We start from the raw sequence: 22,620 nt of genomic DNA, 5'->3' as shown, positions 1-22,620 counted from the left end.
TGGCGTGGCTCTGCTCCTGCTGCTGCTTCTCATGTTCGCCTGCTCCAGCTCCTGTGTCCGCAGGAGTGGCCACTTTGAGGTGCCCCAGCCTTTCCCCTTTGCCTGGCCTATCTTGGGCTCCCACCTTCATTTCTTCCTTTTTTAAAAAAAAATAATTTTTATTGGAGTATAGTTGGTTTGTATTTTTCAGCAAAGTGAGTCACCCACTTTCATTTCATGCTGTGCCCCCTCCAACTTACTCCAGAGCCCAGGAAGTTCCAGGTGGTTTGCATACTATGGACATGTGACTTGGGTTCTGCCACTGAACTGTGATGTATGTCTGGGAAGTGAAAATGTTCTGCTCTAGAAGATTCTGCCTTTTTTTGCTGGCTTATCCTCTTGCTCTAATTGGATTATAGGCTCAAGATGGCACAGAGAGGGCAAGAAACAAGCTCTTGAGAGTTCTAATCCCCACCCCACTCCTTATTGGTCATTCTGCTGCCCTCATCTGTAAAGCGGAGCTGTGATTCTCTACCTTTGGAGTTATTTTAGAAATTAAATGAGATAATACAGGTGAAGTCAATAACTATACACACCTGGCATGTGGGCGCTCCACAGGTGTTAGGTCTAGCCTGGCTTCCCTCTCTCTAGCCTCCTGGAGATATAAAAGGTCCCAAAGGGTATAGTTTGGAGATTGTGTCCCCTGGACTGATTTGGTCATAGCAGAAATAGACATATATATATGTATACACACAATCAGCTACTCTGAGCCAGCAATGATCCATTGAAGTCATAATTGGCATCCTCACTTGACCCACGAGGAATCTGACTCACAGAAGTAACTTACCAGGCTGAGGCCACACAGCTAGTAGCAGAGCAGGTATTAAAACTTAGGGCTTTGCTCTTTCTTCTCTACTGCCAGAACATCATTGCTCTCTTTCCTTCCTTCCCCCCGAGAAAGGGTCAGTGGGTCGGGACACTGGTGCTGATGAGCCCATCAGAGGGGGCAGTCCACCCTGCCCAGAACACACCCAGGCAGATGTTCCAGGTGTTTGTCACTGGCGCCCAGAATCTTCACTTACAGACTCTCTGAGCCAGGCCCTCAGAACAAAGAGGCAACAAAGCTTCCCACCCCCAGTCTCCTACCCAAGCCTGTTCCCAGGAGAGGGTGTGTATGGCTGAGGCTCTGGGCACAGTCCTGGCTTTGAGGGTGACCGTGAACCTTGGCTCTGTCCCACCCCCGTGCCGTGACCCCTTTACTCCCCCTCCCCCACAGGTGTTCTACTGGACCCACCTGTCCTACCTCCCCATGTGGCTCCTGCTCATCCTGCACGGGCCCAACTTCTGGAAGTGGCTGCTGGTCCCTGGCACGTTGTTCTTCCTGGAGAAAACCATCAGCCTGGCAGCATCCCGCATGGCGGCCCTGCACATCGTGGAAGTCAATCTCCTCCCTTCCAAGGTGCAAAGGGGGCCCAAGGAGCCAAGAGGTGTCCCAGGTGGTGGGGTGCAGCAGCTGGGTGCTCTGTTAGACCTCCACCCCCAGGAAATAGGGAGCACAGTGGAGGAGACAAGCAAGTGCAAGACTTGGTCCTGCCCTGCAAGAGTGACACTTCTGGAAGGGGAATGTTGGGTAGGCAGGGCACTACTAAAGGCCAGGTGTGCGTAGAACGCCTTCAGTAAGTATAGATTACATGTCTGCAAGGGGCAGGCCCTGCGCTTGGTGACAGAGGTGCCGAGAAAGCGGAGGCAGTCTTCTACTCTCCATAGACACACAGGATAGTAGGAGAGTCAGCCCTTTCATCAGTGCAGGGCTGTGTTGGCAAGAGAAGAAAATCTCAGGGGGCGTTCAACTCTTTGAGAGATCAGAGAAGCTTCAGAATGCGAGGGGAGCCGTCATACCGGGGTTTTGAGAGATGAATAGAAGTTTGTTGGATAGACAAGACCGGGAAGGGTATTGCTGGGAGAAGGAACAGCGTGGCAAAGGCAGAGAGTAATGCAAGGGCATACTGTACTGAAGGGACTACAAGTAATTTGGAGCCAAGGTGCAGGGAGAAGCTGGAGGGGTGGGCAGGGCCTAATGGTGAGTGGCCTCGCTCTGCAGACCGCAGGAACCCCTGAGCAGGGTGGGGAAAGGATGGTGGTATTGAGCTGGTGTATACTCCAGCTGGATTTCCTCAGTTGGTCTGTGGAAGATGGCTTAGAGAGGACCACTGGGGAGGCTGTTGCACATATGCGGAGGAGAGCTCATGAGAGCCTTGACCCTGACCAGGGTGGGGCGGGGGCATATCACAGAAAGACTCGAGAGGCAGCTGGCTGCATTTGGGGTGGGGGTGTCAGGGGAGGAGTCTAGGCTGTCTTGCAGGTGTCTGAGCAATTGGGGCCATTTTTGGAGAAAGGGCAGGCAGTTCTGGAGGGCTTGACTCTGGACAACTTGAAAGTGAGGACACGGAAGCTGGATAAGAAACAGGTTTGTGTCTAGGCCCTGGCATCAGACAGAGTGGTTAGATTCAGATCCCATGGTTTCTTAGCTGGTGCTCTTGAGCAAGTCATTTAACCTCTCTAACTCAGCCTCTCCTCCGTAGAGTGGAGAAAGATGGACATTCGTCTCAGGGAGTTGTCGTAAGGACTAGAGGCAGCACTTAAAGAGCTCCACACAGCTCTGGCACCTGTAAGTGCTCAGTAAACCGAAGTTACTCTCCAGGAGACTGTTGTATCCTGGGGGAAATGCCTGCTCCTGGTTGGAATGCCAGCCAAATGCCACAGCAGTTCCAGAAAAGGGGCTGGAGCAGTCAGGGGGCTTCACAGAGGAGGAGGGCCACTCGGAAGCAGTATTTACACCAGAAGAAGTGGGATCACACCATGAGCCCCGCTTCAGACACAGCCTGCCTCCCCTTCTCCTATTGCCACCTACCACCCATGTGCTGTATGTAGGGTGAGCTGCCGCTCAGGGACACAAAAGGTCAGGCTGGCCTGGGTGATGGTGGAAGAAGATGGCCCAGACTATGGTCCTGGGGCCCCTGGCAGCTCTGGGTCTGCACGGATGACCCTGGTCTCTTTCTCTCCCCAGGTCACTCATCTCCTCATCAAGAGGCCCCCTCTTTTCCACTACAGACCTGGTGACTACTTGTATCTGAACATCCCCAGCATTGCACGCTACGAGTGGCACCCCTTCACCATCAGCAGTGCTCCTGAGCAGAAAGGTAGGTCTGCACCAACTCCACCAGTCCCTCAGGGGGTATTACTGCATCCTTGCCATGTGCCAAGCAAGGCTGTGAACCAGGAACACAGAGGCAAACAAGACCCGAGACACAAATTGGCCTCCCGGATCTCCCTCTGGTACACGGGGGCAGATGTGCAGATGCTGACTAAGTGGGGTGATCGGGGCTATACTGGCTTCTGTGAGGGTCACCGGGGAGGGCCTGATCTGGTGGGGGACATGGGCAGGGTGGCACTTCAGCTGAACCTTGAAGGGTTTGCAGGAGTTTACTAGGTAGGGAAGGGCATCGGGGTGGAGGCAGAAGGGGAAGCATGAAACCTGCAAACATGGAAGGGTCTGATGTAGTTTGGGTTGAGGGTCAGGTGGAGTAGGGAGGAAGGAAGCAGAGGTGAGGGGAAGGAAGACAAGGTCAGAGAAAGGACCACAGTGGCTGGCAAAATTGATAAGAGCTAGTGTGGGGTCTGGAAGGTCTTCGAATGCAGAGTGAAAAGTGGAATGGTACAGGCAGTTGGGAGCCTGCAAGGGTCTTAAGCAAAGGAGTAGTGGCTCAGATGAAGGGGCACCAGGGCATTTCCAGAGGGCTGTGACAGGCAGCCAGGCTTCCCCACTTCATGTGGGCATGAGACCTGGGGAGCCCCAAGGCAACAGAATCCGTCCCATCCTTCTCCCCCACCCCTGACCACTTCCATCCTCTGGGTGCCTAGCACCCACAGAACTACTCAGCCGACCCTCTTCACCCAGCTGTCCTCTGCCCCCTGCCCATGCATGTGCCTGCGTGCCCGCCTTCTGGTCCTGGGCTGTTGCTGGGGCCCCAACCTGGACCTCTGACCTCCAGGCCAGGCCAGGGATTGGCCTTCCCATCTCAAGTGCTGCTTTTTTTTTTTAATATTTATTTTTATTTGTCTGTTTGGTTGTACGGGGTCATAGTTGTGGGATGGGAAGTCTTAGTTGTGGCACATGCGATTTAGCTCCCTGACCAGGGACTGAACCCGGGCCCCTGCATTGGGAGCACGGAATGCACTGGACCACCGGGGAAGTCCCTCAAGAAGTGCTTCTGATGGAGGAGGTCTTCTATGGCCTATTGAAGCCAGACCGTTGCTTGGCTTCATGAGAGGTAAAGGTTTCTGGTTGCCGGGGTTCTCTGACCCTCCTCCATGAAAAGCTGTAGCTCCATTCAGGATGCCTCCCACCCCAGCCCAGGCCCCACCCCTGGCCCAGCTCCCACAGCTCAGGGCACAGACCCAAGGCCAGGGTTCCCCACAAGAAGCTGTACAACACCTGCCCTGGAATCACATGAGTGGTGGCCTGGATGTACAATGGGTTGGGGGTGAGAGTTAGAGGGGGTGGATTATTTTCTTCCTATTGTTATTTCCTTTTTTTTTTTTTTTGCTGTTTCATAAAGAACAGATATGCTCCCGGAAAATTCAGACAGTATAGAAATATGTGCCAAAGAAAATTAAAATCCCTCAAATAATTCTACCCAAGGAAAACTATTGTCAATCATTTGGTGAATAGCTTTCCAGATCTTGATGTATCTCCATGAATAATCAGATATAGAGATAATTCTACATATAAGGGATTATGGTTTTACATATAAGGGATTACACTGTTTTGCTGTCCCCTTTTTATACATGAATAATATGTCAGGAAGATCTTTGCATGTCAGTTCTTTTAAAAGAAGAACTTTTCCTTTTCATGCCTGCATGCTATTCCAGTGTATTAATAGTAATAGGATTATAATATAGATGTGTAATTTATTTGACCAGTTTTTTAAAGTATTTATTTATTTATGTGGCTGCTCTGGGTCTTAGCTGTGGCATGTGGGATCTAGTTCCCTGACCAGGGGTCAAATCTTGGCCCCCTGAGTTGGGAGTCTTAGCCACTGGACCTCTCTTGGGAAGTCCCTATTTGACCAATTCTTGAAGGGTTTCTTTAGGGTCTCTGCTTGGAATCTCTTAGTCCTGAGTCCCCTGCAGTAAATGAGTCCGCATGGGGGCTGGTAAATCCTCTGATTTTGTAGAGCTGGTTTCCAAGATCAGGAGTGGGACTTAAGCTGGCAACTCTGTCTGACTGAATTCAACTGACATTTAAGAGGCCTCCCCCATATGAGTCACTGTGTGAGGCAGTTCAGGGTGCATCTGTGCAGACAGGGCACAGCACAGCCCTTCTGCTGCTTTGCACCTTGAAGAGGGAGGAAGCGCCAGGGAGGCTCCTGGGAGCAGTGGTCCCAGGACCTGACTTTTTCAGTCCCCTCCTCACAAAGCTGTGAGAGCGTGAAAGTGAAAGCCCCTCAGTCATGTCTGATTCTCTGAGACCCCATGGACTATACAGTCCATGAAATTCTCCAGGCCAGAATACTGGAGTGGGTAGCCTTTCCCTTCTCCAGGAGATCTTCCCAATCCAGGGATAGAACCCAGGTCTCCAGCATTGCAGGCGGATTCTTTACCAGCTGAGCCACAAGGGAAGCCCTATGAGAGCATGCCTCACCTCATTCAGGAATGCAGATGAGCAAAAAAAAAAATGGGACACCTTTGTTTTTACCAACCTCTGACTGAGCTTTAGCATTTTCTTCTAAATGCAGGTTACAAATCACAGTAGCATTACCAACCCCTGTGACTTTTTTGAAATGAAAACCATGGATTCTTCATATCGTGTTATGGTTGTTGTCCATACTTTGACATGTCATTCATGCTCATTGCTAATTCACATCTCCAGTGACCACGCAATTCCTGCTGCATCTCATTATTTCATGTGTTAACAAAAAAGCACATGTATTTTAAAATCAAAATTTTTTAAAAATTTATTTTGGTAACTGTCTCATTATAAATGGTTTCATTCATAATTTCTACATATATTATTCAAAGTATTTAAAAACCTTATTCCAAGAAGGAGTTTATCCTTGCCTTCACAGGACTGCCAAAAGAGTTCATGATTTTAAATAAAAGAAACAGGATGAGAACTCCAGACCAGGAAGTCTCTTAAGGGGCCTCCTTGCTCTAATGTGTGTGTTCTTTCTGGTACCCCTCAACACCCTTCTACCAGTCATCCACTTAATAGGGAACCTAAGCAAATACCCCCTGTATCCCAGACACTGAGGGCAGTGAAAGCTATTGGCCCCACTATTGACTGAGCACCTAATGTGTGCAGAACCATTGACAGGCATCTCGTAGAATGTGGGAGAGAGATGGTCCCCAACCTTGGTGAGACCCTGGCTTGATGGAGGAGGCAAGGCCCCCACTTCTGGAGCCCCTAGTGTGCTCAGGGCCACTCTGACCCCTGCCTTGGCAGAGGAAACTGAGCCCTTAGGTTGACTTAACTGAGAAAGACTGCAAGGTCTGCACCAGAGAGGCCAGCTCTCCCAGTCTCATGGCTGTGGCTGCTAGTTTGGACCTTAGGAAGGGTGTTCAGAGGAGAGTGTAAGGGGTTGATGCCCAGTCCCTCCAGTGAGACAGGCCTGTCCCTGCCGGAGACCAGCACTGACCCCTTTCCTCCTGCCCTGTCTCTTGCTCAGACACCATCTGGCTACACATCCGGTCCCAGGGCCAGTGGACCAACAGGTTGTTTGAGTCCTTCAAGAAATCAGAGCCAGTGTTCTGTGGTTCCAAGAGGCTCTCAAGGAGGTTGGAGATGAAGAGGAGTCAGAGGAAGCCCCAGGTAAGTGACTGAAGGGGAGAAAGGGTCCACCATGTGACAAACCCATGGGGACCGGTTGCCTTCTTAGCTGGCAACTCCTGAGCACTTATGAACACTGGCTGGGACTGCACAGAAGGTAGGTCAATTCAGAATGTGTGGTCCAAGAGCCTCCTTGAAGCCAGACCACACCTGATCCTTCCTGGTCCAGTGTGCTCCATTAGAAGGCAGGGGACAAGGCAAAGAGGGGGAAATTGAGATGAGAAAAATCCATCTCTACTTCTCTGCTCTAATACTTTCTAACTGTATGGACTTGGGCACACCTTTTAGCCTTAGTAGCCTCAAGTTGTTCACCTATGAAATAGAGGTGGTTCCTGTCGTTCGCTCTCCTTTCTAACATGATTATTTTAAGGACCCGTGGAATGTATGCATGTAAAGTATTGCATGAACTGGGCAGCATGGTCCAGGTGGACCATTCATTATCCCCATCAGCACTACCACCACCACCATCATCATCACCACCATGAGTTTAACTATGTTTTGAGCCCTGATGAAACCCATACAATTGACAAGCTGCAATTGAATACAGGCTCTGGGAGGTTTGGGAGGAATGCAGAGAGATCAGAGCAGCACTTGAAGAAGCAGGAATCGATGTAGAAGGCTGAGGGTGCCTAAACGCTAGTAGGCTGTGCCACCAGGCCTGGAATCAGGTTAATATGTGGAAACCCTGCTGAAGGTCATAGGGAGAGATTCCCCCAGGCCTGACCCAGCCCTGCCTTGCCCTTGTGGAATATAAAGTCCAGAGAAGAAAACCATGTGGAATCCTGCCTGGCTAGACCAGAGGGCCCTTCTAGAACAGTGCCAAGAGCAGAACTTTGGGAAATGGAGAAGTAGGTAGAAACAGACAGGGTGTTCTTTCCTGTTAATCAGGGGAAATCTCCTGAAGGAGGAAGCTGATTTTCAAAATCAGGTGAGTCTGGCACGCTGAGTATTGGTGGGTAGATATACTAAAAGCTGTGTTTCCTTGGGGTCTTAGGTACCACTGCCAAAGAGTAAATTGGCACAGACTCTCTGGTGGACAGTCTGGCTATATGTGTCTGCATTTTAAATATCTATCCACAGTGGCTTAAAAGGGAAAGTGTTGGTTGCTCAATCGGGTCTGACTCTTTGTGACCCCATGGACTGTAGCCCACCAGGCTCCTCTGTCCTTGGAATTCTCCAGGCAAGAATACTAGAGTGGGTAGACATTCACTTCGCCAGGGGATCTTCCCCACCCGGGGATGGAACCTGGGTCTCCCGCATTGCAGGCAGATTCTTCACCATCTGAGCTACCAGGGAAACCTTCCTGCCCAATGGCTTAGCAATACCATTTTTAGGAGTTTAATCCTAAAAAGCTATTTGGCCATGTATGCAAGCTCCTTAACCACTTCATTCCTTCAATTCACTTAGCAAATATTTAGGGCTTCCCTGGTAGCTCAACTGGTGAAGAATCCGCCTACAATGCAGGAGACCTCAGTTTGATCCCTGGATTGGGATGTTCTCCTGGAGAAGGGAAAGGCTACCCACTCCAGTATTCTGGCCTGGAGAATTCCGTGGACTCCATGGGGTTGCAAAGAGTCACACACGACTAAGCAACTTTCACTTTCACTTATTGAGCACAGGGTCTACTGTTTTCCAAGTACTATTCTAAATGCTGGAGATTCATCAATAAGCGAAATACCCATTGTCACTGCTTCCAGTACGGAGTGGATGGTGGACAGTACATACACAATAGACACATAATGTGTCACGTGGTGATAAGGGCCGTGAAGAAAATAAGTCAGAGTAAAGGGAAGGAGCTGTTTTATACACCATGGTTGTTAGCAGTGATGAGAAAATGAGTATAATCAAAATGCCCAACAATAGGGAAGCAGTTTAAAAAATTACCAATCACCCTTCTAATGGAAGAGTAAGCTGCCTAAAAAAGATTATGTAAATGTATATGCATTAGCACATAAAGCTAGCCAAGATGTAGTAAGTGGAAAAGCCGAGTTACAAAGCAGTATGTTCTGTTTATGTGAAAGTGTGTGTGTAAGTCTGGAAGGACAGAGAAAATGGTTAGAGAAGTTGTTTTCTAATTCAGGGTGCTTTGTTACTTTATCCTTTAAAATTCTGTAGTTTCTGAATTTAAAAAAAATTGTATTGATTTATGATTTAAATAGACTTCCTTGTAGCTCAAATGGTAAAGAATCTGCCTGCCATGCAGGAGACCAGGGTTTGATTCCTGAGTTGGGAAGTTCCTCTGGAGAAGGGAATGGCAATCCACTCCAGTATTCTTGCCTGGAGAAATCCATGGACAGAGAAGCCCGGTGGGCTACAGTCCGTGGGGTCGCAAAGAGTCGGACACGACTGAGCGACTAACACACACGTGATTTAAATAATAAAGCAATATTCGTTTTTTGAAACCAAGCAGGGCTTGCAGCCCCAGCCCATCGATTTCAGAGCCTCAGCACAGGGTGCAGTAGCCTCCAACAAGGAGGTGATTGTGGAGCTGATATCCTACAGGCCGGAGGGAGCTCCGTGGCAGGGACACGAAGGCCTGGTGAACACGGGGACAAAGGATCGGACTCGGGCACAGAGGGAAGCTGCAGCCGAGGACCCGGCCCTGGTAAGGCTGAAGAAGCTGGGGCTGGAGGTTGGAGAGCCAAAGATTTTTCTCCCAGGAATGGTGGGTGGGTCCTTGGAACTTGGAATAGAGGGCCGCAGTCAGGAAGGGCCCCACGCCACGTGGCGTTTCTGCAGCCTCTCACCTGTATGGCGGGTACCTGTGTCATTTTTACCATATTTACTTCCCATAGGCAGTATTTCCCGCTGAATATTTCTCCTTACATCCAACATTACTTTCAACTTAACTGTATTTTAAAAGGACTCTTTAGATTAGCATGTTTAATGGCAAATAAGTATCATGTGCCATAAAAAAGATAAGTCTAAAAGCAAAAACAATGGTATTAAATTCTTGCCAGATGTTTCTGCCTGTTAAATGAGGCTTTGAGCCTGAAGCTGCTCTCTTCGGCTTGTTCCTTCTCTGTCTCTGTCATGCTCTCCATTTCTTTCTTTCTCACTTTGTTTAAAGGAAAAAAAAAGAAGAGGGAATAGTAAGTGTTAGAAGTTAAGGGGATATAATAACCATGATGTAAGGCTTCTCCTTGCAATAAGAAGGGTTTTTTTTTAAACTGTTAGAGGAGTAGCCCTCTCACAGTGCGCCTCCTAAAATAACCATCACAAGTAGCTCAAGGCCAGCACTGTGGAGGACACAAAATTCAGTTGCCCCCGGACAAAGGAGCGACGTGGTGTGATGTGGTGAGCGCAGGACGGGCAGACAGACCCAGGCTCCAGCCCAGCTCTGTGGGGACTTGAGCGAGTCATTGTCACACTCCCAGATTCAGCTTCTCTTCTGTGAAAGGAGGGATTTGCCTGGATGGTTGTGAAGGTCACTCCTAACCAGAGAGAAGCTATCACAGGCCTCTGAAGCCCTTTTGCGGGTCTGTTTCCTTCATCTGCAGGAAGGAAGCACATGAACCTCAAGGACTCTGGTCTGCCTGTGCTCAGGGCTGGAGGAGTCAGGCAGAGTAGACAGAGGAGGCTGCTCCCTGCCCTCAGGTGGCTCCCCATCAGTGAGCCCAAAGCAGGGTCCCCGGGGCAGGGGTGAGCTGTGAGCCAGGCCAGCACCTGGTTTTTCTGCCCAGAGCCGCTGGGCAAAGACTCTAGGAAGGTGGCCCCTCTAAGCAAGGTGCACACTGAGGGATGCGCAGGAATGTGCCAGCTAGAAGAAAGGACAGTGTGGTGTGCGCTAGGCACAGGGAAAGCATGTTCAAGGCCAGGGTTGTGTCGAGAAACATGAAAGCAAGCGGTTGTAGCTGAGCCCACGAGGCAGGCTGGGCTGAGTGTTCTCCTGTCACACCTGAAGCTGACCTGTTTTGGACCACAAGAGCGATTGTTAAATTATCAGGAATTTTGAGAGCCTGTTTTATTTTTTTTTTATTGCTGTTATTATTTATTTTTTATTGTTGGGTCTTCATCGCTTTGCTTGGGCTTTCTCTACTTGCGCTGCCAGGACTTCTCGTTGCAGTGGCATCTGTTGTTTGTGGAGCACGGGCTCTAGGCTTACGGGCTCAGTAGTTCCAGCGTGCCAGCTCAGTAATTGGGGCTCAAGGGCTCTAGAGCATGAGGTGGGTGAGGGGAGCCAGTTATTAGAACCAGTCATTGGTGGGAGCCATGATGGCAGTGTTTACCTCAGAAATCTCGACACTAACAATCGGACTTTGTTTCTGGTGGTCCTGTCTTCTTCTGAGGAGTCAGTTTACCAGCACATCACTGATGTTTTCCCTCAAAAGTGCCCCATGCTCCTTGGAATGGTTTGGGTAGAAAAGGCAATCCCCTTTTTGTAAGGTTGCTCAGACTGCAAGACTGTAAACCTCTGAGAAATGCCTGGCCCACCCACTCCCAAAGACCCACTTTCTCTGCTCTATGCTCTGCAGGTCTCTGAGATGTCCTCTGAGAACCACCAGTTCTGTAACATCAAGGTGAGAGGTTCCAGGGGTGGCTGTGTCCAAAACCACTGCCCCAAGCGGAGGAAGCAAAGCCTCTGCCCATGGGGAGGGCTTGCTGGGGCGCTCAGTTCCTAGGCTCTTCAGTCCCCATAGCCTGACTCCCAGGTCCCCAGATAATGGGAATCAGACCCCTGCCCACGCTCACAGGGCACACGGCTGTGCTGGTTGGACCCTGCTCTCACCAGATCTGCATGTGGGAGTTCTAGGGTGCTCCCAGACTCAAGCTCAGAGCGCAGTGTGTGAACAGTGCTCTGAGCAGGAGCCACTTACTCCCGGGTTCCAGCCCAGGAGACAACTGCCTACATATACAGGGGGTCTGACGTGTTGGGGTCCACTTCTCACCCACCCACCCATCTCTCTCTTTCCTCTAACCCCTCCTGTATGCAGTGCTACATCGATGGCCCTTATGGGACCCCCACTCGCAGGATCTTTGCCTCCGAGCATGCTGTGCTCATTGGTGCAGGCATTGGCATCACGCCCTTTGCCTCCATCCTGCAGAGCATCTTATACAGGTGGGTGGGCAGGCTGTGGTCCTACCTGTATCCTGGGGCAGAATCCTGAGAGATGCCCACTCCTCCCTGCTCCCTTCTTTCACCTGTCTCCATCTCCCCTTTCACCTCTTTCCTCTTCTGTTCCTCCTCCTTCTCTTTTCTGGGGTCTCATCCCTCCCCCTCCTCATGGGCTCATCCCTCCCCCTGCCGCCCCACCCTTCGTCCCTGTCCCCTGCACTGTTCTCTGGGGTCCTGAGAAATCTCATACTCACCCCAAACTCAAAATCCCCTCCTCTTACCTGCCCTCAGACACCAGAAGAGAAAGCACATTTGCCCCAATTGCCAGCACTCCTGGATGGAGAGTGGTCAGGATGAGGACATGAAACTCCACAAGGTGAGTGAGCACTGCCTCCCACAGGCAGGACTCCAGAGCGTCTCCCAGACACCAGAGCCAGTTCCTCCCCCCAGCTTGTCTCTCCCTCTGGAGAGACATTCTGGGCCCTGAAGGCAGGCACCTCATTAAAGAACACAGAGCCTGAAAGTCAGGCAGCCGAGATGCAGTCACAGCCATGATGCTCACTAGCCGTGACCTGATGGTGGTTTTAAAAATGAAAATGTTGCACAGATCGCCAGTCCAGGTTTGATGCATGAGACAGGATGCTCAGGGCTGGTGCACTGGGATGACCCAGAGTGATGGGATGGGGAGGGAGGTGGGAGGAGGGTTCAGGATGAGAAACACATGTAAACCCATGGCTGATTCATATCAATGTATGGCAAAACCCACTACAATATTGTAAAGTTATTAGCCTCCAACTAAAATAAATAATTTAAAAAAAAAAGAAAATTCATTATTCTGTGTAAGCCACTTAAAAGAGTTTCTTTAAAAAAAAAAAAATGTTCTTCTGGCTTAATAAGCTTAAGAGCTCAGAACACTGCTTGCTGTGAGCAATAGACCATTAGAGAAAATCCTGACCTGGCAGTTTAGAACCCAAGTTCTGGTCCCGTGCTGCTCTGTAGCCTCATTCTTTACCTCTGGGAGCCTCAGTTTGCACCCCCATCCCACTCCCCTCCCACTACCCCAGTTAAATGGGAGTGATAGTGTGTGCTGTGCTAACAGCAGGGTGGTCACAGGAGGAGCACAGATAAGACTGAATGAGGTAAAACCCCCACCCCCGATCTGGGCCCTTCTCCCTAGGTGGACTTCATCTGGATTAACCGAGACCAGCAGTCTTTCGAGTGGTTTGTGAGCCTGCTGACCAAACTGGAGATGGACCAGGCTGAGGAGACGCAGGAGGGTAGGAGAGGGGCGGGGCTGGAGGATAATGGGGGGGGGGGGAGGGTCTCTGAAAGAAAGTGTTCATTCTCTTTCTATCAGAAATGTAGGGGAGAGGGAGCTGCTTTTTTCCCACGATGAAACATAATAATTTGTGAAACTTAAGAGAAGTGGAAAAAAACCCATTCATAATCCCATCTAGCTACCCAGGCATTTTGAAGGATTTCCTTCTGATATTTTTTTCTTATTCACATTTTATAAAAATGTATAGCCTGTTTCCCTGGTAGCTCAACTGATAAAGAATCCGCCTGCAATGCAGGAGACCTGGGTTCATTCCACAGGTTGGGAAGATCCCCTGGAGAAGGGAAAGGCTACCTACTCCAGTATTCTGGCCTGGAGAATTCCATGGGCTGTATGGTCCATAGGGTTGCAAAGAGTCGGACACAACTGAGCGACTTTCACTTTCCACCCATTTCTTTTTTTTTTTAAATGACATTTCTTTTTGTTCAAAATGAGCCCTTATTAAAAAGTTAGATTCTCAGGCCTCATTCCAGACCTTCCAAATCAGATTCTCTGGAAGTAGGGCTAGAGAAGTTACATTTTAACACGCTTCTCAGATGATTCCTATTCACACTTCTTTAAGAAATGTTTTGAGGGATAATTTATGTACAGTAAGATTCATCAATTCACGTGTCCAATAAATATAATGGCACTTTGACAAATGTGTCCAGTTGTATAACCTTAGAAGCATGGTGGTCACATGAGGGGGCCTAGGGAGCACCATCAAAACATGGACCATTTCTTTTACCCCCCAAAGCTCCCTTGTCTCACTTTGCATCAACACCCTCTCTCCACTTAACAGCCCTTGGCAACCAGTGATCTGCTTTCAGTCACTATAGTTCTGCCTTTTCTAGAATTTCATAACAATGGAATCATGTAATATATATGTATTCTTTTTTAACTTTTTTCACTTAACTTAAAACCTTTGAGATTTATCCATGCTGTTGCATCTTTCAGTAAGTAGCTAATACCTTTTTGTTGCTGAGAAGTGTTCCATTTTCTGGACATACCACAATCTGTTTTTCCATTCAGTTGTTGGTGGATATTAGAGTTATTTCCACTTTTTAGCCATTTTTGACTATGAAAGTCTTTGTGTGGACATATGATTTCCATTTCTCTTGGGTCGATACTTAGAATTGGGATTGCTGGGTAGTATGGAATGTGCTCAGTTTTACTTTATAAGAAACTATCAAATTGTTTTTCCCAAGTGGCTGTACCATTTTGTATTTCCATCAGTAATGGAGTTCCAGTTGCTCTACAACCTCATCAACCGCAGCCTCATTTGTTGTTGGCAGTCTTTTTAATTTTAGCTCATCTAGTAGGTGTATGGGGTATCTCAATATGCTCATTTTTGTCTGTTTTGTTTTTAATTTTTTTAAATTGGAGGGTTAATTGCTTTCCAATGTTGTGTTGGTTTCTGCTGTACCACAACGTGAATGAGCCATAAATATACATATATCCCCTCCTTCTTGGGTCTCCCTTCCCTGCCCATCCCACCCCTGTAGGTTCAAAATACTTAAAAAAATTTTTTTTAATTTATTTTTTATTTTAGTTTCAATATACTCTTCATTTGCATTTCCTTAATTACTAATAATGTTGAAGGTATCTTCATGGTCTTGCTGTGTATGCCTTCTTTATAAAGTGTCTATTCAAATATTTTGTTTGCTTTTTAAATCCAATGTTTTTCTTCTTTTTATTAAGCTCTGGGAGTTATTCATATATTCTGGAAACAGGTCCATAACCAGGTGTACATTTTATAAATATATTGTCCCAGTCTGTGGTTTGTCTTTTCATTTTCTTAAACTGTCTTTTGAAGAACAAAATTTTGAAATTTTAATGATGTCCAATTTATCAGATTTTTTTTCTCATAGAATTCATGCTTTTTATGTCTTATCTAAAATCTTTGCCTTACGTGAGGTCACAAGTATTTTCTTTTACGTTTTCTCCCAGGAGTTTTTATAGTTTTAGCTCTTTATTTAAATTAGTGTTATAATGAATTCAACAAGGTCCAGGATATAAGGTCAACATGCGAAAGTCAATTCTATTTTTATTTGTCGTTGTTGTTCAGTCGCTCAGTCGTGTTCAGCTCTGTGACCCCATGGACTGCTGCATGCCACGCTTCCCGGTCCTTCACCATCTCCTGGAGTTTGCTCAAACTCATGTCCATTGAGTCCATGATACCATCCAACCATCTCATCCTCTGTCATCCCCTTCTCCTTCCTTCAATCTTTCCCAGCATCAGGATCTTTTCCAACAACAAATAATTAGTATTTGAAAATCTTTAAAATATTAAAAGCCTGAAATGCTTAAGGATAAACTTAGCAAAATATGAGCAAGATCTGAACACTAAAAACTATAAAACATTTTGGAGAAATTCTTTTTATATGTATCTTTTGTACTTGGAGTTTATTGAGCTTCTCGGCCATATGGACTTAGAGTTTTCATCAAATGTGGATAAATTTCAGCCATTCTTTCTTTGCATATTTTTTTCTGTCTCCCCTGCCCCTTCCTGTCACTTCAATTACACAGGTGTATACTGATATCTCACAGGCTATTGGGAATCTGGTTGTTGGTTTTTTCCCCTCAACCTATGCCACATTTTAGATAGTTTTTATTGCTATGGTTTCAAGTACATCTTTTCCTCTGCAGTATAGTACAGTACAGTGCAGTGCTCAGTCCTATCTCACGCTTTATGACCCCATGGACTGTAGCCCTCCAGGCTCCTCTGTCCATGGGATTTTCCAGGCAAGGATACTTGAGTGGGTTGCCATTTCCTGCTCCAGGGGATCTTCCTGACCCAGGGATTGAACTGGATGTCTCTGGCATCTCCTGCATTGGCAGGCAGATTCTTTACCACTGAGCCACCTGAGATCTTTCCAATTCTAGTTAAAGTCCCAGCAGGTTTTTAAAAGTAGGTATCAAGAAGCTGATTCTAAAATTAATATGTAAAAACCCAAAGACCTAGAATAGCTATTAATCCTATCCATTGTGTTTTTCATTTCTGTTGTTGTGTTTTTCTTCCACAAAACTTGTATTTGGGTATCTTTTATGTCTTCTACTTCTCTCCTCATCATGGCTCTTTGTTTGTCTTGATATTCTCAAGCCTGTTTATAATATATGTTGTAATATCTTTGAGTCCATCATCATCTCTGACATTTCTGGATCTGTTTCTAATCACTAATTTTCTCCTGGTTATGAATTGCATTCTGTTTTTTTTTTTTGCATGCTTGATAATTTGTTACTGGATGTCACGCATTGTGAATCACATGTTGTCATGTTCTGGATTTTGTGTATTTCTTTAAATAGTACTGTACTTTGTTCTGGTGCACAGTTACATTATTTAGGATGATTTGGATCCTTTCAAGCCTTGCTTTTAACTTCTGTTAGGGTGAATCCTGGAGAAGGTGATGGCACCCCACTCCGGTACTCTTGCCTGGAAAATCCCATGGATGGAGGAGCCTGGAAGGCTGCAGTCCACGGGGTTGCGAAGAGTCAGACATAACTGAGCGACTTCACTTTCACTTTTCACTTTCATGCATTGGAGAAGGAAATGGCAACCCACTCCAGTGTTCTTGCCTAGAGAATCCCAGGGACGGCGGAGCCTGATGGGCTGCTGTCTATGGGATTGCACAGAGTCAGACACGACTGAAGCAACTTAGCAGCAGCAGCAGCAGCAGGGTGACTCCAGAGCAGCCTTTACTGTGGGTCTAATTCAGCCCCAGAGCTAAGATGCTACACCTCTGAGGACTCATTCTACTGCCTTGGATATTACAAGCTCTCTGCATCCCTGATGGTGGAATGCAGATTATTCCCAGCTCTGTTTGAGCTCCAGGCACTGTGGCGCCTCCTGTTTCCTGGCAGTTTTCTTTCACGTGTATATAGACTAACACTCTGCCGAAGACTGAGGGGAACTTGATGCAGCTCTCTAGAACGGTGAGTCCCTGTCCTCCCTTCCTCTTTCTCTTCTTCCTTCTCTCTCTCTGTTTGTCTGCGTGCGCCTTTATTCTAGTTTTGTGCCTGGCGGGTTCTAGCTGTCTTGGCCTCTCTGAACTCCAATATCTGTCTCCTCAACTCAGTGAGGCTGACACCAGTCGGTCGTAAGGCATACTTCATTATTTCCTCTCTCAGCAAAGACAGTTCTGCACAACTTGTTGATCAGTGTCTGGAAACCATTGTTTTATATATCTTGCTCATATTTCTGGTTGTTCAAGAAGAGAGAGTGTTATGATTCTTTTTACTCAAATATGGTTTTTAAAAAAATATTTTATTTTATTAGTATTTGACTGCACTGGGTCTTAGATGTGTGTGGGGTCTTTTCTCTAGTTATGGTAGGTAGGCTTTGCTTGTTGTAGAGCCCGGGCTCTAGAGTGCACGGGCTCAGTAAACACGAGTGCGGGCTTAGTCGCCCCACAGAATGTAGGATCTTAGTTCCCTGACCAGGGATCAAAACCACATCCTCTGTACTAGAAGGCAGGTTTTTAACCACTGGACCACCAGGGAACTCCCTCTAATATTGATTTTTAATAGATGTAATCTGTAAGTAGAGATGAACATATATATTTATTTGTGGTGCGTGCTCAATATTTTTCCTGATGACGTGGCAATCAAAAATTCAGAAAGTGGTCTAGGATAAAGATTATATAGCTTGGCATGTACAAATTCTTTTGTGGATGGTCCTTTCTTTTATATGTTTGTTAAATTGGAATGTTTACAGTCCTCCTCCAGCCCCCGCAGTCTCCCCTCCCCACCCAGCAACTGTACATTTTCACTGAGCACTGTATGATAACATGTTTCTCTGGGATACATAATAGTCCTCTTGGGACGTTTTTGTGGAATACTGAGGTTTTGTACTGTACTTAATCTGTTAGTCATTATTTTGTTTTGTTATGCTTTACTTGTGGAAAATCTTATAGAAGAAGGCACATTTTTAGGTATGTTTCTAACCTCAAGAGAATTGGTGAGGTTTTTTTTTTTTATACTGTTGAGTTCACTGGAACTAGATATTATTTGGCTGTTTAATTATCACAGGGTTGCCATGAGTAAATTCAAATTCCTATGATAAACATAGTTTATAAACTCAAGTAATCAAACACAGTATTCTATAAAAACATTGCAACACATGTAGTTTACTATAACAAACATCCAAAGCCTTAAAGCACAAGTCAACAGTCTTTGGAAGATGACAATTAAACCCTAGATGTTGCAGTAAAGCTTCTTGCCCTTTCTTGTAAATAATAATTAAAGCAAATATTTATATAGCACTGACTTTGTTCCAAATGCCTAAGTATTTTAATTCATAAGAAACTTGCTTTTATGATGATAGCCTCAGGGGAAGTTTAGATTTAATTTAAATTTTCTGGTTGCCGGTATACAAATATTTACTATTTGCTTCTTCCTAATCTATGTAAGCAAAGGGTAACAGTGAACCCACTGCTTTGCATTCGCAAAGTCACTTGAGTCAACAGCTTTGCTACCTCGAATTTCTTCCAAGGTTTCTCATTAATTGCAGCTGAAACACATGGCCTCTGATTTCAACTTTAATTATATACCAAGGCTTGAGTTAAAGAATCTGTGGCTCATAATTTTTAATGTCTGTAGCTTAAGCTCCAGTCATTTTGTTTGACTTGAATCTTCTACTCTAACCCAAAATCACTCTAGAACTTTGAGCACCCTGTTTTGCCTCCACTTCCTGATCTGAAAAATATGGATACTAAGTACCTACCTCATAGGATTGTCATGAGGATTGGATGAGAGAGCATCTGTATAGCACCTAGAACAGGATCTGGAACTTAATACCTGCTCAGTAAAGTTAGCGGTAGCAGAAATAGTACTAAGAGTAGTAGTAGCAGTAGTAGTAACTGCTCAATAAATTTAATTTTAGAAGTAATAATAGTAGTAGTAATTGTCCCATAAATTTAATAGTAGTAATAGTATCAGTACTAGTAGTATTTAATGACTTATCTAATGAATAGTACAGTTAATGATTTGCCATAAATTTTCAACCACGCCCCTACTATGGGACATTTTGCTTATTCATAATTCTTTATTATCACAAGTAAAGCTGCAATTAATATGCATGTGCTCATAGATTTTTTTTCCCCTTTCTTTGGATGATTTCCTTAAGGGAGCATCCCAGAAATGGGAGGACTGTCTTGAACACAAGTGTCTTGGAGAGAGTGAAGACCTCCACAGCACCTCCGCCTCCCTCCCACCCTGGTGTCTCCTCATCTCCTTTTTCACCCCCATGAGGCAGGTAGTGACTGCAGGAGAGAGAAGAAGGGCCAGGGTTCTTTCGGGTGGGCATCCCTTATGGTGCATCTCTTTCCCTCCTGTGCCGCCAGCTCTGCTCAAGCTCAGTGATGTGTGAAATAAAATGTGGTGTCCCTCTTAGGGTCATTTGCATTAAAAAAATTTTTTTATTGGAGTATAGTTGCTTTATAATATTGTTAGTTTCTACTGTACAGCAAAGTAAGTCAGCTATATGTGTACATATTTCCCATCATTTTTGGATTTCTTTCCCATTTAGGTCACCACAGAGCACTGAGTAGAGCTCCCTGAGCTGCACAGTAGGTTCTCATCAGTTATCTATTTTATATGTAGTAGTGGATATATGTCAGAGAGCTTCCCAGGAGGCCCTAGTGGTAAAGAACCTATCTGCCAACGCAGGAGACATAAGAGACACAGTTCGATCTCTGGGTCAGGAAGATTCCCTGGAGAAGGGAATGGTCACCCACTCCAGTATTCTCACCTGAAGAATCCCATGGACAGAGGAACCTCATGGGCTACAGTCCATGGGGGTTGCGCTGAGTCAGATACGACTGAAGCAGCTTAGCACAAGTACACATATATATGTCAATCCCAATCTCCCAGTTCATCCCATCCTCCTTCCTCCCTTGTTGTCCATATGTTTACAGGGCCATTTGCATTTTAACAGTGGCTGAGATTTCAAGCCAAAGGAAAGGTGGGCTAATAAAACACTAGAGAACAAGCTGGGATGGCCTGAATCCTTGAGGGAAAGGCAGGGGTGTGGGGCGGCGCTCAGCAGTCTTCTCCCCATCCTGGCACACAGGGAAAGTGATTACATTTGTTTGCCACATCTGGGATCACAGAGCAAACTGCTTGAGTAAGGAGATGCCCCCTGGATGCACCAATCCCTAAAGCTGGCGGGATCAACATCTCACAAAGCTGTCCCATTGCAGACATAGAGCTGTGGACACTCACGCCTAATGGGTGTCCCTGATGCCAGGCTCTGCCCTGTCCCTTCAGTCCTCTGAATCCCCTCCCCACAATGCTCTTTTCATCTAATCATGCCCTGCTCCAGTACCCTGTCCCTGCCCTCCTTCCCTAGCAGGGCATTCCAGATCCTTCACATTCTGGCCTCAGTGTGTATTCAGTCTTATCCCCTGTCACCCCCACTCAAGGATGCTCTGTTCCAGCCTGGCAGTCACATCGTGACCCACAAACACCAGTCTCCTGCCCTTGGCTCCTGCTGCTCCGTTCTGAGTGTACCTTCCTTTCACCTCCCCTCTGAGTCTCACCCATCTGCCAAGACCTCACCCAATCCCCACCAGCCCAGGAAGCAGCTCTGTCTGCTCCGGCCTTCCCTGTATATCAATAGCATTTGCCCTCTGATCTACTCCCTGGTGGTTCAGATGGTAAAGAATCTGCCTGCAATGCAGGAGACGTAGGTTCAATCCCTGTTGGGAAGATCCCCTGGAGAAGGGAATGGCAACCCACTCCAGTATTCTTGCCTGGAGAATCCCATGGACAGAGGAGCCTGACAGGCTACAGTCCATAGGGTTGCAAAGAGTTGGACATGACTAAAGTGACTTAGTACGCATGCACACACTCAAATATGAGGTCTAACTCCTGGGGTGGCTGTAAGGCTTACATTGGACAGTGGCTATAAGGTAACTCGTGTATGCCGTGCATAGGGCCTGCCCAGCTCAAGCAGCCCAAGGTGGCTTTCCCTTCTATGGTGTTGGTCAGATGGAGATAATGGGTAAACATGTTAGCTGATGGTGTTTGTATGAGTCCCCCTCCAAGCCCTGGGCAGAGTGGCTGGCGTCCTGCCCTGTCCCCATCACAGGTGCTGGCCCCTCAGCCCTGCCCTCTCCTCCCACCACGTAGGCCGTTTTCTGGAGCTGCACATGTACATGACCTCTGCGCTGAGCAAGAACGACATAAAGGCCATTGGTCTGCAGATGGCCCTCGACCTCCTGGCCAAGAAGGAGAAGAAGGATTCCATCACGGGCCTCCAGACACGCACCCAGCCTAGGCGGCCTGATTGGAACAAGGTAAAGACCACCTGGAGTCCTGAAGCCTGCGGGGACTAGTGGGGTTGAGAGCCTAAGGCACTGGCTAGGGAGATTTGGGCCAAGCAGCCAGAGTCCAGCTAGGGTCTCAGGGCTGGAATGGGAGGCCGGGTACCTACGTTCTGGCTCCATCACTGCCTCACTTTGTTCCACCACTAGCCTCTGTTTCCCCATCTGATCACAGAGGAAGTTAGTCCATAGGACCTCCAAGGCCCCTCCCAGCCTGCAAACACCCTGCAGACTAGACTCCAAAGGCCCCAGTGGACAGAGTTCTGGGGACATATCAGGCCTTATCCCAGTCGTTCTATTTTATTCCTCAGATTGGTTTTATTATTATTATTTTTCCTCCCTGAGCACTTACCATTTGGGGTGTAGTGTTTGCCTGAAATGACCAGAAGGTATTGCTTTTCAAACTGCTGTAGGTGATCCATGTTTAGATGGTAAGAGCTGGTGAGGAAGGGGATGCCAGCAGGCCTTGAACACCAAGAAAACTTTAGGCAAGGCAATTCTTAAGCAGAACTTGGGGTGGAAAATGGTCCTCCCTGGGGGACTTCAGGACAGAGGCATGTTGATGCAGGCCTGTGAGCTGGCGTGAAGTTGGGACGTTGGAGCTCAGTGTGCCTGCTGGGCTCTGTCATCACCCCCTAGCACTGCAGCTGGTTAGTACGTTTCCCCCATGGATGCAGCTCCTTGAGTGGAGGGCCTGGGTCTTATCTGCTTCTGGTCCAGCTCTCCCTGGGGTCTGGGTCAGGTTATACATTGAGCATATAGCCTCTAAACTAATGGCCGAAGCCAAGCAGCTGTGCCCTGGAGCTCCTCATGGGGAGGACAGCCACCCTGGCCCGTTATGCCCTCAGCCCCACTAGGTGAGCCACTGGGCGGGTCCGAAGTCCCCCTCTTCTCCCTGTGCTCTTCCCCAATTCTGTGGACTCTAGGTGTTCCAGAAGGTGGCCGCTGAGAAGAAAGGCAAGGTGCAGGTCTTCTTCTGTGGCTCCCCAGCTCTGGCCAAGATCCTCAAGGGCCACTGTGAACAGTTCAGCTTCAAGTTTTTCCAAGAGAACTTCTA

The 22,620-nt window shown here is 47.2% G+C and overlaps 1 protein-coding gene across 1 annotated transcript in view; it reads left to right on the top strand.

Moving 5' to 3' along the window:
- The window catches only part of NOX5 (NADPH oxidase, EF-hand calcium binding domain 5), a gene marked incomplete at its 3' end in the record, with an annotated part of 60,113 nt that extends 37,495 nt beyond the window's left edge, over window positions 1-22,618 (top strand). Inside the window, exons 9-18 of the mRNA XM_010834600.1 lie at window positions 1-79; window positions 1,256-1,438; window positions 3,047-3,179; window positions 6,708-6,850; window positions 11,344-11,388; window positions 11,803-11,927; window positions 12,216-12,300; window positions 13,102-13,201; window positions 21,370-21,536; window positions 22,490-22,618. Coding sequence (XP_010832902.1) covers window positions 1-79; window positions 1,256-1,438; window positions 3,047-3,179; window positions 6,708-6,850; window positions 11,344-11,388; window positions 11,803-11,927; window positions 12,216-12,300; window positions 13,102-13,201; window positions 21,370-21,536; window positions 22,490-22,618 — 1,189 coding nt within the window. The remainder of the gene's footprint in view (window positions 80-1,255; window positions 1,439-3,046; window positions 3,180-6,707; window positions 6,851-11,343; window positions 11,389-11,802; window positions 11,928-12,215; window positions 12,301-13,101; window positions 13,202-21,369; window positions 21,537-22,489) is intronic.
- Window positions 22,619-22,620: the final 2 nt, after the last annotated feature.

Source organism: Bison bison, unplaced genomic scaffold (genome assembly GCF_000754665.1).
Source record: "Bison bison bison isolate TAMUID 2011002044 unplaced genomic scaffold, Bison_UMD1.0 scf7180017864034, whole genome shotgun sequence".
Taxonomy (NCBI): Eukaryota; Metazoa; Chordata; class Mammalia; order Artiodactyla; family Bovidae; genus Bison; species Bison bison.
This window is presented reverse-complemented; position numbering and strand designations above follow the sequence as displayed.